At 38.7% G+C, this 19,251-nt stretch overlaps 2 protein-coding genes across 3 annotated transcripts; one reads left to right on the top strand and one right to left on the bottom strand.

Moving 5' to 3' along the window:
• The first annotated feature begins 109 nt into the window (after window positions 1–109).
• On the top strand, window positions 110–3,648 carry arl2bp (ADP-ribosylation factor-like 2 binding protein). Of its 2 annotated transcripts, none has more exons than XM_034141724.1 (7): window positions 110–180; window positions 561–630; window positions 782–843; window positions 1,266–1,372; window positions 1,588–1,673; window positions 1,994–2,090; window positions 2,801–3,648. In XM_034141724.1, the coding sequence occupies exons 2-7, from the start codon at window positions 593–595 to the stop codon at window positions 2,882–2,884; spliced, it is 474 nt and encodes a 157-aa protein (XP_033997615.1). In that variant the 5' UTR covers window positions 110–180; window positions 561–592; the 3' UTR covers window positions 2,885–3,648. The 2 variants fall into 2 exon arrangements, with proteins under 2 accessions (XP_033997615.1, XP_033997614.1); XM_034141723.1 differs by having other exon boundaries at window positions 111–218.
• Window positions 3,649–3,650: 2 nt separating this feature from the next.
• Window positions 3,651–15,290, bottom strand: pllp (plasmolipin). The gene is made up of 4 exons (XM_034141722.1): window positions 14,731–15,290; window positions 7,343–7,516; window positions 6,234–6,350; window positions 3,651–5,437 (listed from the first exon to the last, which is right to left on the bottom strand). Exons 1-4 carry the CDS (start codon window positions 14,893–14,895, stop codon window positions 5,330–5,332), a joined length of 564 nt encoding a protein of 187 aa, XP_033997613.1. The 5' UTR covers window positions 14,896–15,290; the 3' UTR covers window positions 3,651–5,329.
• Window positions 15,291–19,251: the final 3,961 nt, after the last annotated feature.

Here is a 19,251-nt window from a genome sequence, read left to right on the forward strand (position 1 = left end):
TGTAATCTCGGTACAAATAATAGTAATTAATTTATCTAATAATCGATGCTAAACGATATATGTTTCAGGTAGGAACCAATGTACGCAGCTTTTGTTCTACCGGACGCAACTCATTTGCGCACACCAAGTTCGTCACCGTTTCCTTGGTAACAACACTACGTTCGGCATTCATCATACACGGTAACGATTATTCAACAACATGGACATCCAGGAACGAAGTAAGAAAGATTATTTGACTATCATTATAAGTTCAAGGTAGGGGTGAAGTAATACGTTTAGTGCGGAAAATGCTAACATGTAGCTAACAAACTGACACTTCGCATGCATTTAACGCTAACAACATGTGTTTAGCTAACGTACGCTAACCGTTAACTTTACTAGCCACCTAACGTTAAGTAACGCTATTCTTCGGTAACGTTAAAAAACTCGTTAGCCCTTACTGTCTGTGTGGTGCAACGAAATGTATTGTGAACACTTGCAGCTAACCGAGCTGTTTTGCATAGCTAACAGCTTTGATTTTCACCTAACATATTCATATATTGCCTCTCCTCATCCTCCAGATGTCCGAGGCTGTGGAGACAACATCGTAGAAATGATTGACATGGACGAAGAAAACTTTGCTATTTCCACGTAGGTACTCACAATCCAGAAACTGGTTTAAGTGGAGCTAGTGCCATGGCAATCAAGTGTCAAGTTCTATGTTATGAAGCTCACGCTAGAACAAATGATACAATACTCTGCTTTTTTACATTTTAATGGTGTGTCTTGTTTTTCTCTCCAGTTCCTCAGCTGCAGATGCTGCTTTTGATGCTGTTGTTGGCTCAATAGAGGACATCATCATGGGTAGGATTAGTTAAGCAACACCTTCAGCCTTTTCTGTAAGCATTTTGTTGTGTTGGTCTTACTATTTTTGATTTGTGATGATTTATATTCAGCCACCGGAAAGTAAGAAGTGATAATCATAGTTTGATGTTGTAGAAACATATCCAATATTATCTTTTTGTTCCTGAAAATGAGGAACTTTGTGTCTTTAAGATGTATTATATACAAATATTGAGAGTTATGCTCCTAAAGTGCTCCAACTAATTGTCTGGATCTGTTCATTCGTGGTGAACATTCTATTACTGAAAAGTATAACAAGTATTTCATATTTTATCCTAGACATTCTTTTAAAGACAACCTTGCTAAACCTATATAGACATACACATCTCAAGTGTTTCCGCAGAAAAAAAGAAGATATATGATATTTATTACTTTTTTTTTAGAGGAGGAGTTTCAGCAGCTTCAGCAGAACTTCATGGACAAACACTACCTGGAGTTTGACGACTCTGACGAGAACAAGCTCAGCTACACGTCCATCTTCAATGAATATGTGAGTTGCTGTGGTCCAATGTATCTCCCTCGCCTGTCTCTGAGGAACATGCCATATGCAATTATCTTTTATTACCCTGTCTATGTACTATACACACGTCCCTTCAGAAATATTTCAGATTTTACCACATCGTCTATCATTTTTACAGCTCTGTCTAGTAGTCAGGGATGTAAACTAAGACCTATTTCGTTATAACACTCTTGACTGTTGTGTAGGTCGACCTGCTGGAGAAACACCTGGAGCAGCAGCTGCTGGAGAGGATCCCCACCTTCAACATGAACTCTTTCATAGAGCTGCTCATGTAAGATGTGACATCACAACTCTCCCCTGAGCTCCTACAACAACTTTACTTCCACTGATAACATACATCTCTGGAAAAAATTATGAGACCACTCAAACATTTTCTTAAAACTCAATCTCTACATGTATGGCAGCCATTCCATTCCAGTGTCTGTTGAATTGCAACACAGAGAAATGTTGTCAGTAGTTTATAGAATAAAACAAAAATGTGTTGTGGTGTAATTGTGGATGCGCCTGTTGCATCTAAGAAGTTGTATTTTATATTCGGCAACTAGGCGGCACTAAACTACATTGCCCCATGTGTCCCTCTCCCATGTGCAGGCAACACAAAGAGGAGGTGCCAGGGGACATCTTTGACATGCTGCTGACCTTTACTGACTTTGCGGCCTTTAAAGAGATGTTTCTGGAATACAGAGCGGTGAGTTAAACCTACTTTGATTAGGATTCTCTTTTTTGTATGTTTTTACTTGGTATGTTGACATTGGGTAAGCCTGTGTTCATGCACATTTAAATCTATACTGATTTCTGCAGACAACTGGGTAAAAACAAGTGGTTAAACATATTTTTATCACGCTTTACTTAAAAAGTACAATATGCAAATTCCTGGTAGGGGTCTCTTGAAACAAAACAACAAAACTGATACATCAACAAAAGACTTACTTTGGTCACATTCTCAAGTAGCGTGGAATTATGGAAGTTGTTTCCCCTACCTCCAATGTCATCGTTTGTGAGGCGGTTATCTTTGCACTTTTAGGATTTATTCAGTTTCATCTATAAGAGGTTTTTACTGGGAGACAAATTATCTTCAGATATCTCGTCGTCTACAAAACAAACTGACCCCCTGACTAAAATCAGTAAAACATCAAATAAAGCTAATTCACGTAGACAATTCTCTGATGAATTAGGATCAAGACGACAAAGGACTGTAATCCTTTATCAGGTTAAAAATATGTAGTTAGAAAAGACCAAGATCTAAAAAGTATGGTAAACATGTGGCTTAATAAATTGATTAAATAGTCAATTATGACAATCAACCATAGCGCTAACGTATGCACACGGGGGATACATAGCCATCAAGGCATTTTTTATGAAGAACTGTTACAAATACACTTTTATGTGTGGTTCTAGGAGAAGGAGGGCCGAGGGCTGGACCTGAGTCAGGGACTGGTGGTCACATCTCTGATCCCCGCAGGATCCTCTGAGCCGCAGTGACACTCACAGAGAACCAACATTTGAATTGCCTCCTCCTCTACAGTATCTGTTTATTTAACATTTTGTCCATGGGCCTTCAGAGCTTTGCAGTCTAATGATGAGCTGCTGGAAACACTCCCCATAAATCTACAGTCTGTGCACAAAGGACTCCTAACGGCCAAATCGTCAATGCATTCCTCTGTGTTTTATGTGGCGAAGGTATGTGTGTTCAAGACGCTCTCTTTAGTTAATGAGTGAGATCTTTCTTTCTACTGTCCAACCACTGCACTGGGCACAATGACTACTTGAAATATGGAAATGTGTGTACCTGGAATCTACAGGTTTACGCACCATTTGATGTCTTTGCAAGTTCTGCCCAATAACGGAGAAGGACTCTGGTGCTGCATTGGACTAAATGTATGTTTTTCACGTCTTCTCACTGGTTCTTATGTGAATTTATCAACAAACCCCCCTGTAAGCAGAGGAGACCATTTGTGTGAATGTTTAACTCGGCTCTCTTTGCCTGGTATGGTATTTTTTGTAAGAAAATAATATATGTTTTATGAAGTTTTAAATTATTTTGTCAGTTTGAAACTTATTCGATTGAGCTTTGCGCCTTTGAAAGTCAGTCTTTAGGTATTTAGTGACTGTGTGTGTGTGTGAGCATGTGCGTGTGTCTGCAATTAGAAATAAGATGTATAGTTTTAAGTACAATGTCAAAGGTATTTTCTGATGTTTCATTTGTTGGTAAAACGATATTTTTAAATAAACATTTAAAAGCCTTACATTGAATTTCATGTGTTTTTATTTCATCAAGTGCATGCTTGAGCCCCAGCACTCAAATGGTTTTACTAGTATTGTAATTCTTGGTACAAAATGACACAACGTATTTTATAAAGGCACATACAGCAGGAGTTTAGCCCTGTCTCATATAAATCAAAGAAAAAAATGTTACACACTTTTTTTCCACAGCTCTGAGTACTTAGAAGAACAATATCTGAATCATTAAAGGGTCTTAATGTCCCGCAGAAACCATGCATCTTTATAACACACATTCTTGAAAGACTCACTTTCGTGTTTCAGTGCTTTGGCTAGGTCCATGGAGAATTTATGAATGAGTCTGGATTTCCTGTTTAGAAAATCTAATTGTACTTCTGCACGACATTACGTTACTATTACTCTTTAAACCTTCTGCACTGCTATAACTTGGTATTTTAGATCATTTCTTATATGATCATCACAGAAAGCAAATGCAAGCGTCGAGCATGTTCCAACATGGACCTACAACAACCGCGCTCTGTAAACAGGTAATGCTAAACAAACAATCTCAATGTATCTTCATAGTTCTTCTTGATAGATGACAGTCCTAGGGCGACACACTGCAGAAATGTTTAAAATCAAAGTTGAGTCAGGCTGCCCAGTGCTAATGTAAGCGGTGTGTTACTGTGAACTAGTCCTCTTATAGCCACAGGAACATGGATGAAAGCACTTTACACTTCATAGTGCAATAGGATCTTTACATTAATTAATAACCAAGGACACACCGTTAGAGCCGTTAACATCATTCATTACCAATGTCATTTTATTATCTAGTGGCCAAGTTTGACTTTTAAATCAACAATAACTGCACTAGCCCTGAAGTTCTAAATACATTCTTCCATGGTTGGGTAACCTTACTTTAAATATATAGATAGTTTGCCATTTTTGAAAAAATAGGCTTATATGTTTTCTTGCCGAAAGTTAAATGAGAAGATTGATGCTACACTCAATGAATGTGTGAAGATAAGGTATGCAGCCAAATAGCTTAGCACAAAGGCTAGAAATGGGCAAAAAGATAGCCTAGCTATTTTCAAAGATAACAAAATGAGCTTTACTGCGAGTGTATTTTGTTACCTTCGAACAGAGCTAGGCTAGCTTTCCCCCTTGTTTGCATTCTTTATGCTAAGCTAAGCGGTTGCTTTATTTGTGTATTCAACATAGCTTCATATACAGACCTAAGAATGGTATATCAATCTCTTGGTAAGCAGGCATTTAAATTAAAATAAATGTTGCCATCACACCATTGTATAATCTACATTTGAACCACTCATATTTATTTGTTTACAATACTATTATTGAATGTATTATTTCATGGATGCCTATTCAGACCTCAGTGCAGTTTATCAGATCACCTTGAAATAAATATTTTGTTGTATTGATACAGTACAGTTCAGTTGGATAATCCATTGCTGCCAAAACATTTTTTCACAATTTGAAGGTTAAACGCTACTGAGTTGGACTGAAAAGTAAAATACCAGACGATATCTTCAGTCTGAATTAGGTTTCATCTTATTATTAATACTCAGGTTATTGAAAGGTCAGGAGTCAGCTGTTATACTCAGCAGTCGATCATCCACATAGCTAACTACAGTTTCTTAAAGAGTTCACAAGGAGTCTGTGTCCCGGCCAGTTCAACAGGTTTCAGTTTTAGGTCGGCACTGTGTTGGTTGCAGCATTTCCTCCATCTCCCTTCCAGTCCAAATAGGAGAAGAAAGCACTGGCTCCATACGCCACAGTCACTACGGCACCGAAGAACTGAACAGAGAGGTAGTAGGGGAAAAGAGACACAATTAAACTTCTTTAACAACTTCAGGAAGCAGATCAATGGTTAATCTATTAACCATGTCCTGATTTGCCACTATGCATGATACATGCTTATGTATCTTTTCTCTTGTGCTTCAGAGGCATTATATTGCAAGGAGTCTGCGATAGCAAAGGGGCCAGGGTGGAGAGTGTGTGTGTGAAATCATATCTGGTAATGCTACTGTAGCTGTAAACCAGCACGGACTTTAGCCAATAACAGAGACAATAAAAAGGCCCTGTTTCTGACACTGGTGATCTTTAGTGTGACATTTTTTAAATCTCACAAACACACACATTCCATCTGTTGACTTACATCCACCTTTTTTTTAATTATTGAACATTAACTCAGCAGAGGGGAGGAGCAAGTGACAGCTGGGGTACAAAGGTAACTGCTCTTTAAAACACGTATCACATGACATGTTTCCAGACATGTGATCCGTGTCACCCTTCTCTTTCTGCCTCTGTCATATCTTGAGCTTCGGGTATAGCCTACCTGCCACAGCCTGATAAGAACAAATGCTAACATAATCACTCCTAGCCAAACAGTGATAGCGAGGGAGGGAAAACATTCCAATGTTGTATGACTAACTGAATACAAGACTACTGGATTTTCTGTCCAAAATATTGATTCTTTTCAGAAGTATTTGCCTTTACAGACAAATTATCAGAGGGTGATGTCATAGTGATTCTTGCATATTAATTCATGCCTTTATATTTAAGTGAGTGACAGTGGTGTCAGGCATCTTACAGCAGCAGCTGCCAAATGTCCGTAGAAATAAGAGTATCGGTAGGGATGCACAGTTGAGGCGTTGGTCAAGAAGGCCGTCAGATAGAGGACCGTGGCTGCAGCGTTATACACCATCACCTAGCACAAAAAGGAGAACAATTAGCCACATTTCTCTCAGAGCTTCTTTCCTTGTTTCCCCCTTTGTCCCCTCTTTGTTGTCTTTTTCTTTGCGAGTTGTTCCAAATATTGCCTCTTCCTCCATTGACTTTTTTAGTCAAACTCTTAATTTTACTAAACTTCAAATGATCCTTCACAGTGACACTTCAATCTAAATTATGCTGACTTTTTCTTGTTTATGAAGAATTGATTAAAGGGTCACAATTATGCTATTCCGTTTTCCCTTTCCTGCAGTGTGTTATATAGGTTTTTGTGCATGTAAATGGTCTGCAAAGGCTAAAATCCCAAAGCGGGGAAGAGGGAATTTCTCTCACACTCCCCCTCTACCTGAAACGCATTGATTGCAGTCCTTTGTATACTTCCGTAACATAGTGACATCACTGCGTTACACTCACACTTCTATTAGCTAACCCTCCAACGCATTGTACGTGACTAAGGGGCGGGACATCACTTAGCATTGACCAATCATAACAGAGCATGCCTGCTAACCAATCAGAGCAGACTGGGCTTTGGTTTCAGACAGAGGGTGAAAAGAGGTGCTGCAGCACAGGCAGTAAGAGAAAAATAAAGACCTTTTTGAACATTAAAGCATGGGGACATGTCACAGTAGAGGCAAAAAATACAATTACATAACCTGAAAATGAGCATAATAGGGTTCCTTTAATACATTTAATGACCAAATCCCCCAACCCAACTAATATCATTTGCACAGGGAGACTGTTTTAGTTATTCACATGACAGATTTCTGTCTATGCTCTTCTTGCTGTTGAAGTGGATGGAATTTCTTTACACTAAACTCCTCACCAATAATAACCAAGAACGTCTTTTAGTCAAACTTAAATTATTATTAATCCATTATGTTAAATGTTTTGAAAGCAAGCCAAACAAGTCTGAAAAACGTTTCTTTATATTCCTCCTGGCCTCCTCCCCTCCCATAGTCCCTTCCTTCCTACCGTCAGGGGCCAAGGGATAAAGGTGATTTTCTGCTGGGCGCTGAACAGGATCATGAGGAAGAGGATGGTGGTGAGGATCCACAGAGTGACTGCCACAAACATCACCCAGCCGTACGCTGGAATCGCTGTGTAGGGGGCACTGGCTATCAACGCCCAATGGATAAGGCCCAGACACTAGAGAGGTGAGAGAGAGGTTAATATACTGTGTATACTAACAACATACAACTATGCTTAGTGATGTACCATAGCTTTGCATTCTTTCAATTATATTCAATTGTTTGTGAGTTCATTAAAATGGTCCCTTTTCTCCAAACTGGCAGTAGGGGAATTATTGAGTCTTTGTTTGGTGCAAAAAACACTCTTAAAGGGACAGTTCAGCCCAAATTCAGAAATGAATGCCTTATATCACTCATTTTGTAAGAGGGTGTTATTTGGTAAAAATAATATAGTTCCTAGATGAAACTGCTCAAAACCAGCTATTTATTATCTTTAGTGACCGGGTCATGAGTCCTGGAAAGAGACAGTGCTGTTGAGTTCAAATGTATTTTTCCTCAAAACAAGCCAAGTGCCATCTAGTTCCATTATATTTAAGTTAACACTATGTAACTCTGGCCCAAACAATCTAGATTAATAAATAACACTACCTGGGTATTCTTAGTTGCGTGGTGAACAGCCAGAATTGATTTAACGGTTCAGTATTTTTGGGCATTCAAAAGTTAGTCTTTTAAGTTTGCATTGATCAGTTTTGACCCACGCACAATAGGCTGAAAACACATGAGCTTATTATGTTGATGTGGCTGACATGTTAGCAAACAGTTACCCCGTTTACGGGTCCTTTTTTATAGTTGTATTGCTCACCATTTGGCGAATGTTAGTCCAACATTCACTTTCTTTGGTTTTATAATCCATTAACACCCGACGAAAATTAGTGGATACCCTTTGCCCTATTCCGGACCGTTGTGAACAATGCATGGTAACAGCTTTTCAGCTTAATAAAGCAAAACTGTATGTTAAGTCTATATTAAGTCACACTACAAGGATATTTGATCTTTTATAAAATGATTATAAAGATATTGCTTGGAGCCGCTGCACAGTCAGTTCAAAATCTATGTCTAAATAGTGTCTCATTGTTTCCATGCACACTGTCATACAATTATTACACAAGGCAGACCTGCTGGTTTAAGTTTTGTGCAAGCATCAGACTGTTGTCAAATAACACATCCCCCATTGTTCATGTGCACATTGTTGAGACACATTGATTGACACATTGATGTGCACATAAGCACAGGGATTCTGTTAATTTCAAAATATTTGAATGCTTGCACAAAATGAAACCAGCAGATGTGCTTTGTGCAATTATGGGATGCTAGTGTGCAACATCCCTCCAGTTAGACTGCAGGTGGAAATGATAAAAGAATAAAAAATGGAGATGTGAAAGGAGAGCCTTTCCATCGTTCTGAATGAGAAATACACCTCTTAACTATAGTTTAAAAACGGTAGCTGTTTTTGGTCAAATGTGTGTGTGTGTGTGTGTGTGTGTGTGTGTGTGTGTGTGTGTGTGTGTGTGTGTGTGTGTGTGTGTGTGTGTGTGTGTGTGTGTGTGTGTGTGTGTGTGTGTGTGTGTGTGTGTGTGTGTGTGTGTGTGTGTGTGTCAATAAGGAATCTTACATTCTCTATCATATCCAGCAGGGGTGACTCTTCTGTGGGGGAAATTAATTTATGAAAGTCTATGAGAGAATGAGCCATACGTTTCAATTTATTTATTACCATAGTAAATATATTCCTAAGCAGTTTATGACCTCAAATGCTAGTTTTAAGCCTTCGTAAGTTGGCTGTGTGTTTGTGTGTTTTGTGTGCATGTCTTTTCCTTCGCCTTTGTTTAATACAAAATATTGATATGGAAAACTGTTGATATAATCGCTAAATGCCACCTTACTAAATGCCATCTTATCAAGTTTAACTGAGCCCCTTTTTTAGTAGTGTGACTGGGTGTGTCTGTTTACCTGTGTGTGTGTGTGTGTGTGTGTGTGTGTGTGTGTGTGTGTGTGTGTGTGTGTGTGTGTGTGTGTGTGTGTGTGTGTGTGTGTGTGTGTGTGTGTGTCTGTCTGTGTGTGTGTGTGTGTGCATGTACCAGTCTGTCTGTGGGCGTGTCTGCTCTGATTAGATGATGTCACTCAGGTGTGTGGCCCCAATCTGCCCAGCAATACCATAGTTACCAACTGCAGAACTGAGTCCCATTACGAATGCATTGAGGATTATATCTGACAATTTTGCCACCTGTTCAAAAACTATGGCTCCTATAAAAAAATTACCAGACCGTGAGCATCAGGGAACCCCAATGAAGAAAGATCCGGAAATTGTTTACATGGGAGTTTATTGGGAGCTAGGTGGAATCTTTGACAAGTTTTTGTCTCTTCATGCCCTCAAGAGGCATTTTGTTTAATATTTTTTTTATTTTCCAACCTAGGAGAGGTTTTCCTACGTTTTTCATGAAAGATTATGTCTCAGGAGTGTAGGGTTTGGGAATTATGGCAGGTTTAAAACACATTTTTGGGCGAATTTCAAGCTGTCCTCCACTCTGTTTTGAGATCAAAGCACTCTAAGCCTTAACGAGCTGCCCAATACACACTCATGTTAAAATCTGAAGAAAGCCGCTTTACCAAGCTCCAAACTAAGTTAAATATCTCAAAAAGTGTAAAAGATATGAAAGATCTGAAGAACAAGTTTTATAGCTGAAGGTCTTGTGATCATTTTAAAGTTGGAATGAAAAGTATGTGGAAGGAGAAGCATTTGGCGCAAGATGTAGGTAAAAGAGGATTTGAAGGTTCCTCCCATTGACTTCCATGTTAAAAAAAGAGTTTAAAAAGCTGAATATTTCAAAGAGTATGAAATATTTTGGAAAAGTTGAAAGTTTCCCTTCGATTGCTGAACAGGCTGAATAGTTTGATATTTGAATGGTTTTTGTAGCTGAAGGTATGCTGAAGTTATTGAGAGCCAAAGTATTGGCTGAAATAAGTGGAAAGAATAAAGATTCGAAGAACTATAGCGGAATGCTGTAAACAGCATTCGCACTACTAAGTGGAAAGAATAAAGATTCAAAGAAGATGATTGAAGGTCCCATGTCATGCTTTTCCGGTTATTACCCGTCCCCTTGTGTGTTATGAAGGTTTTTCTGCATGTAAACGGCCTGCAATGTCACAAACCCTCAAAGTACACCCTGTAGCGAGTAAAACTTTAACACAGAAAAGACCTGTCTATGCTGCCCCAGAACAACTCGTTGGAGATTTCTCTTTTTCTTCCTGGGTACAGTGACATGACCATACCCAAATGGACCCATTGGTCCAAATGGACGGACCAATCCGTGGAGCTCCTCACACACACACACTCTCTCAGCGGCAAAACTATGACGCGCTGGGGGGGGGGGGTGCTAGTGGAGCCTCGCAGCGGCGAAACTGCGGCGTGCTTACACTGTAGGTGGGTGCTAGTGGAGCCTTGCAGATGGGGGTGCTGCAGCCCCCTCAGCACCCCCCCCCCCCCCTTCCCGCGTCCATTCGCGATGTCTCGCTGTCTCGCAGACCCCACGCAGCAAGCAGGAAATGAACCCAGCTCACACTGTCCGCTCCTCGCAGCAGCGAGCCGCGCAACGTCCCGCGCAACGTCCCGCGCAACGTCCCGCCAAAACGGCACCCAGACCCCACGCAGAATTCTCATCTGTTTGTCATTACTGGTGTCATTTTCTGGTTGCTAATGCCATTGTAACACATAATCACTGATGTTCCGCTGAAACGGTGGTGGACTCATCAGAACAGAGTGGGCGAGCTGACCAATCAGAGCACAGTGGGCTCACAGGGAGGGGGGGGCAGGAGGTCCAACAAGCCGTTTAGGACAGAGAGTGAATACACATGCTATACAGAGATGCTGTATGAGAAACCAATGTGAGTTTGGAAATATAAATCTATTCTAGTAGACCTCAACAATGGAATTATGATCAGTAGGAATGGTCATGACATGGGACCTTTAAATAAAGTCTATTGTTGCTGTTGGTCACAATGACAGCACTGACAAGCCGATGTTCAACATGTATAGTGTTCACAATGTTCACTATCTTAAAGTAGTTTAGCATGTTAACATCAACATGATGAAGTACCACTGTGGATGATGGAATAGTCCTTAGTTCTGAAGGTATTTAGTCATAAACCAAAGTATAGGATATAATAGAATTGCGACCTTATAAAAAGTAAAGTCTCAACACAAGAAAAAGTCAGAGGATGCCAAAGTCAGTAGGGTTCATCCTGTGGAGAACATGAATATCTGTACAGCATTACTTGTAAATCCATCCTATAATTATTTAGATATTTCAACCTGAACCAAAGCGGTGGACTGGTACAAATAAGCATAAGTGTTCTTTAATTCTTTAACAAAAATTAAAATCTTTAACAAAACCACATGTAAAATATAGAGAGTGACATGTGATGCCAGTGTTGGTCTAATGTATTTACAGTACATTCCTGTCTGCAATTCAGTTTAAGCGTAACATTCACCATAAAAGAGACATCCAGACAGAAACCACACACCGCTCCGTGTCTCTCTGCTGCTTCTGTCCCACAACAAAGGACATTAAAAGGACAGTATATTATGTATGCTGGTATCATGTTTCACTTTTTGCACACCTGACACACACACACACTTGTGCACAAACACACAGTTGGCCCTTTGGTATTGACCTTTACAACTCTGTTCTGAACCACAGGACCAGCAGATTACCTAAACCTCTTGACTAAACATGCTACTTAAAGATGAAACAGTCTCAGGATGAAGGTCAAATAAATGTCAAATCTGCATGATAAGGATAAGAACTATATATTATTACTCTTCATGTCATCTATAAACATAAGCTCTACAACAGGTTCGAGTATATATATTATGCAGATGTGTTTTATTATTCATATTATTTATTAATATTGCATAAGGAGCTGGGAGTTCGAAACAGGAAACCAGCTGTAGTATAAATATAACCCTTAGTGCATATGCATGAATGAAGAATGTACATTCGCGTAATATCTGGCCTCTTGCTCCACTGTTAAATTATTATCTTTGTTATGTTGACGTAATTTAAAATTGGGCCAATAAACTTTTACAAGTCTCTCTTGAAAATGAGACCTTGTGTCTCGATTTTACACCTGTATAAATAAAGGCTAAATTAAAATAAAAAACAAGAGGGATGTAGGCCGAATCCTTTTGGTTTCCAAACCCTTTCAAATAACTGTTCTGGTAGGCCATTTCCCACACACACACACACACACACACACACACACACACACACACACACACACACACACACACACACACACACACACACACACACACACACACACACACACACACACACACACACACACACACACACACACACACACACACACACACACACACACACACACACACACACACACACACACACACACACACACACACACAAAGGTAAACAGACACACCCAGTCACACTACTAAAAAAGGGGCTCAGTTAAACTTGATAAGATGGCATTTAGTAAGGTGGCATTTAGCGCTTATATCAACAGTTTTCCATATCAATATTTTACCTGTGTATTAAACAAAGGCGAGGGAAAAGACATGCACACAAAACGCACAGGCTACTTAAAATCCAGAGATTACTGATGCAAATTTCTGAAATTACATGGAGTTAGTCACACACATTATGTCTTTTCAATGACTGGTTTTGATGTTACCAGCAGAAAATGGTAACACTCTTGTGATTTATAAAATAAGATCTATAAGAAACCGTAAATGACATGACAGGGTGGAGCTAAGTAACCTTTAATTAATGCTGTACAAGCTATTTTTATGCCACCAAAGTGTTAAATTAACTTTCATGAACTGAACACATAAGTCCTAGAAAGAGGACTTCCGCCGAAAGCATATCAAGCTTTATCGTCTGTATTTGTCTATGTGATCACAATTTACAAAATGAACATCATGGTGAACTTACGAAGGCTTAAAACTAGCATTTGAGGTCATAAACTGCTTAGGAATATATTTACTATGGTAATAAATCAATTGAAACTTATGGCTCATTCTCTCATAGACTTTCATAAATTCATTTCCCCCACAGAAGAGTCACCCCTGCTGGATATGATAGAGAATGTAAGATTCCTTATTGACTGTCAGTCACTTAGACAAAAACTACTGTAAGACTTAAACTAGAAAGAAAGTTGCACTCTTACAAATGAGATACTAAATTCACGAGTACTATATGAACTTTAGTCCATACCTTTATTGAAGCTGTATAATATACACAATGATCCTGTTCATTTAAACATTTGCTGTCAAATTAGTTTAAGATTGATATTGTAACAATGTGTTTGGAAGTCCTGTTTAAACTTTCACACTACCAGAAACATATAAAGACCAAGGTTGTTGTTGGTCTGTTAAGATGTCACCTGTACTAGTTTTTTGGCACATGAAATGCAGAAACTCCTAGCTGACACACCTTATAAACGTTACCAGAGAGTCTTTTGAATACACTGTGCACATGACTTCTGACTACTAGCTAACTAGCCTTGCTACAAAACCATCAAAAGCCAATAAAGCTTGCTCCTCATAAAGCATGGAGAAGTGACCGATGTTTAACAGCCACATTATATACAATGTGGACATTGTACCACTGAAGCTATAGGTTCAAGGTAATAGGGGATGGTCAGAGGGGTGTGACAGGAGGGGACACAGATCTCACAGCCAGTCACATGTCCTCTGTGTGGACACAGTTTAGTGCAAATACATCACTGATACTTCCAACTAACTTCATGTGAACAAAATACTAGACCAGTTAAAGAAGTTCAAGTCTGGGGATTTTGATATCTTCATTTTATTGTCAACAAAAACCACAAAAAGACCAAAACCAACAATGATTTGATGCCATAAACTATTGTCTATATACCCAGAGTCTGATATATCTTCTTGTAGCCTCAAATATATCTTAAAACTATTAAAAACACTCTAGTTGTAATGTTTACACATTATGATGAACATTTTAAGGTGACAACCATCCTGCTGGCGTAAATTCTCCCTACAGCAACACATGTTAATCCGCAGATGTAGATAATCACAAACAAATGTATGTATATATAAATGACAGCCATAATCTGGGTAAGGAATTCCGAATAATATGGTTACATATTGTTGGCTTTGGTCCTTTCATTGGATGTTGACAATTAGAAAAATACAAAATATCCCCAGTCTGGTTTAAGCCATGATGAAACAGAATAGTATAGACAAACTGGACTTTGGACAAAATAGAACACAAAAAACATGTTTTTTCTGAATAGAGTTGAATAGAGTAAAGACAGAAGAGCTTGGTATCTGTTACATACTATTTCCACCATCATGAGGATTGCCGGGATGCTCCGGATAAAGGACATGTCCATGATATTGGTGACGCTGGCAGTCAACCCTCGGAGGCTGTTGCCACCCTGCTGAGAGCTCTGGGTTGGGGTGGAGCTGGTTTCCGTAGTAACTTTGGAAGGGAAGTCTGCCATGATCACGCAGCTTATTAGATGATCGGCTTCTTGGAAACAGCCACACCAACAACAAACTCCCTAAGAACTAAGGCTCAAAATGAAGATCTCTGATGAAAAATGTCCTTGACTAAATCCACTGGTGGAAAATGCAAGACTAAATCTTAAGATTAAAGGTTAGCTATGTCCAAAAACAAAGTATTAAAAAAACACAGATTTACAACGACTTGGTATATAAAAAGGTAAGAGAAAACTATCCTAAGAGTTAAAGAGAAGCCCTCCAGTGAAACATCCAGGGTCAGATATCCAGCAGTCACTCCCTCCACCTGCACTAACAGGTGTCTAATGGTGCTGGTGTGCGTCTCTCTCTCTCTCTCTCTCACACACACACAGAGACACGCATACACACCCTCATTATTTCGTCATCCTCTCTCTATGTCCTGTGGTGTCTCCCTCTCTCACGTCTTTATCTTCCCCTGGCACCTCCTGTATGACACCAAAGGGCGGCCTTACCTGAGTGACTCATTAACATGTTTGAATACTGGGAGGAGATAAAAATAACAAAACAGAAAGAAGTGACTCCCTAATCAATGGTATGGCTTCTTTTGCGTATTTGTCCTTCACTTGTATCAAGATAAGGCAAAGCAGTCATGTACTGCTGCATTGAGTTGATCACATATGATCTGAATCTTAGAGCAAACATAAGAACTGCCTTGAACACACAGGACTGTGCACTCCAAGCAAAACAGCAGAGCCGTGTCTTTTATTCTTTTTACCACTGACAGTCATGTGTTGATAGATATTCAGTGATGGTTCACTAATAAGCCCCAAGCCTGTTTTTCAGGTCTCAGGCTCGAAAAGGAAATGTTGACTATATCTTCACTTCTAAAAGGGGTACATTAATAATATTTTTTTTCAAAGCAATGATTCACTTGTGAGTTGGATGTAGAAAAGTCAGAATCAATATAGATGTTTTTATTTTAAAGTAAATTCAGATTGAACATAGTAAAAATATGTAAATTATAGTGTCCGTCCAAAAAAACAACATTACTTATAGTGAAAACCACCCTTGAATGATGGGATAGTAGACTAAAAGCTTTAGGAATCCAAACTATAACATATAATAAGTACCCTGTATCAAGATTGATGCAAAACAAGTGAAATTTGACCTTTTTACGGACCGTCCACACGGCGGCGTGCGTTGAAGCTTCAACGCTTCTGCCCATTCACTTTGAATGGGGTGACGTCACACTTTGCCGAACTGCATTGTGGGAGCGTCGCTTCGCTTTGCTCGCGTTGCTCGCTTCAAAAGTTGAGCAATGTTCAACTTTTGAAGCTTCGACGGAAGCGTCAGCCAATCAAATCATATGCCAGTACAAGCTCTAGCCCAGGGGTACTCAAACCTTTTTATTAAAGGTCCAGTTGTGAACTTTATACAAGGTCACTGGTCCGGATCAATGCCAGCAAAGTTTTTGCCTGCTTTTTTCATTGCCGTTGTACGATGAGACCAGCGAGCCTAAATATCATATCTATGTGAAATAAGTTATTTAGAGACTATGGATGGCGAGGATAAATGTAATAAAGGGATCTACAAACATTACATTGGTGACCTACAGTGAGATGGTAACAGGCATGCGCTTAGTGCCCGCTTTCCAGCCAGTTTCTGGAGTAGTATGAAGCTGCAGCCTCGGAGGAGGGTGCACTCTCAGGACCGCATGCACTCTCAGGACCGCATGCACTCTCAGGACCCTAGTTGTTTTGCAACATCGCCACCTAGTGAGCAGGAGACATGAATATGAACGACAACGCAGAGAGTGTGAGTAGTGTGAAGTGCTTTTAAAGTTTTATTTGTTTAACATTAATAACAATTCCGGTGTCTTGAAATGAAGTGTGATTAGTTAACATTAACTATGATAGTCTTAAGGCAATACAAACAAACATCTGTTAGCTTATGATAGCTTCTAACAGTATTAAAGGCACTAAAAACAATTATTTGTTAGCTATAGCTTTCGGCAAAAGCTAATGCTAATAGCATTAGCTTCATTAGCATATTTGATTATTTGTTTAATGAAACTGTAGCGTGATTTTGGCAAGCCCAACTAGGTGTCCTACATTAATTGTTGATTTAATCACTAATTACAGTAACACGTGCTAAATGTCATCTGTTAGCCTATGATGACTCGCTGCAAAACCAACTGTTAGCCTTTTTGTTTATTTGTTTAATGAAACCGTATGTTATGGTTATGTTATTTAGCAGAGGCTTTTATCCAAAGTGACTCACAAAAAACATAAAAGAACCATAATTAACATTAGATTATCAATACAAATAGTTACATAGTCAGTTACATTACGTATTACATTTTTAACAGGGTAATTAGTCATCTGTAACCTACATTTAAAAAAAGTAAACTTCCCAACCCTGATCATTAATTATAGTCAGCTAATTAATTAAACTTCAAAGGATGACAAAAGCATGTCAATATGATCTGTCTGTCCGCTACATTAAATCAGCAGTAGCCAAATATAAGTTCTGTATTCAGTGTAAATGCTTCTTTAATAGTCATTGTATTACTATTTGAATTCATTGTAAATAATCTTAACTGTGCTGACTGCCTGTTTACTGTTTATCAGACAGTCTCATCATTTTGACATGTTTTGTAATATTGCATGAGGTGTTTTAGTCAGTTATTATGTCGACCTATTCTGTAGGTTAGAATCTGTCGTGTCAGAATCTAACAATTAGGCCTAATTTATGTCTGTCTGTGAAAGTATTTCAAAATGTTCAGTTTGACCAATTGCTCTCTCTTTTTCAAGATGCATATTTCAATCCAAGAGGGGAGATCCTTGCCCGATTTACAACGATGCACTACATGTTGCAAAGTCTATAAAGTGTCTTTACTTCTGCCTTCTCCTATCCTAGTATTATGAAGTTGATTGACTAAGAGTAAGGTCAGCTAAATTAAGGAAGGTTTTGTTGTTTTTCTGTCTGAATTGTAATTTTCTTATGACATTCTACTTCAGGTGTCGTCAACTGGAATGTCTTCTCAGAGGGACACAAAAGGGAATTTCGGAAGGAATACCAAATTTCCAGGTGCTTTTACTGCGACAACCTTTATAAGGACGTTGGCACAGGCTACCGGGGAAGTGGACGGCGAGGAGTGTTGCAGGGTTTTTAATCAGAAGAGGGCTTCCCGGGGTACTGCAGCTGGAGCTGTTGTCTGGTGGTTGAGGGAACAGCAGACCCCGCCTCACCCCAGTGAAGAATCCACAGTGCCCAATAAATAAAAATGTATTCTGCACTGAAATTCCTCTCGTCAAATTGCATGTTTATCTTTTGCAGCCTGGTGCATAAACACACTAACAGTTGTTTTTGAGTAATCTAGCACCTCTTCAAAGACACATTTGATTTGATTTATTTCGAACGTGTAATACAATGAAAAATATATATATATAATAATGAAATGAAACAAGAGAATTATGATACTGTAGAAACATAAGCAGTATCAAATTGATTCAAAGGAGTTTACACTTATTTAACCCCACCCCTTCTCCCAAAAACTAAATTAACAGTTTTCTTTTAACAAAATATACATCTAAATGTATGTCTACATACAATATACATTTACAATTATAAATAGATTATATCATTATTACTACAATATATATATATATATATATATATATATATATATTTATGTTGTATGTCAAATTTGATAAAGACAAATATAAAAGACTATCTTTTTACATCTGACATACAAAATACATTTGTTATTAAAAATCAAAAACATATTAACAACTTGTTGTTAATAATAATAATGTAATTTCAGTAAGAAAAACATATTTTCATGCATTTTTAGATGGTTAATAACAAGCATTACAATGTCTAAAGAGACTCGCAGTGTATGAGACTCAATACTCGCTGGTTGTACTTTTGCGGTCATCCAATCCGCTAGGTGGCGATGTTGCAAAACAACTAGGGTCCTGAGAGTGCATGCGGTCCTGAGAGTGCATGCGGTCCTGAGAGTGCACCCTCCTCCGAGGCTGCAGTATGGAGCTAATTTCCTGCCATAACTCCACAAACAAACTAAACAGGTTTTACAAATGCCTCATGATTCACTAACAAACACAATGTGGTTTGCAAATACAAAACACCATCTACAAACTAATGAATTTAGTTTTGCAAAGAAAAAACGTATCTATCAAACAAACACATAACATTTTTCTAATAAATCATGTTTCAGAGACAAATTCAGCTTAGGTTTTACAAGTACACAACTTTTTTTTACAAGTGCACAAATTTGTTTTACAACTACAACACTTTGTTTTACAACTACAAAACTTTTTCTTCTCACGGCGGAATATTACTGCCAAAAGTCA

Source organism: Trematomus bernacchii, unplaced genomic scaffold (assembly GCF_902827165.1).
Source record: "Trematomus bernacchii unplaced genomic scaffold, fTreBer1.1, whole genome shotgun sequence".
In the NCBI taxonomy this organism is placed as follows: Eukaryota; Metazoa; Chordata; class Actinopteri; order Perciformes; family Nototheniidae; genus Trematomus; species Trematomus bernacchii.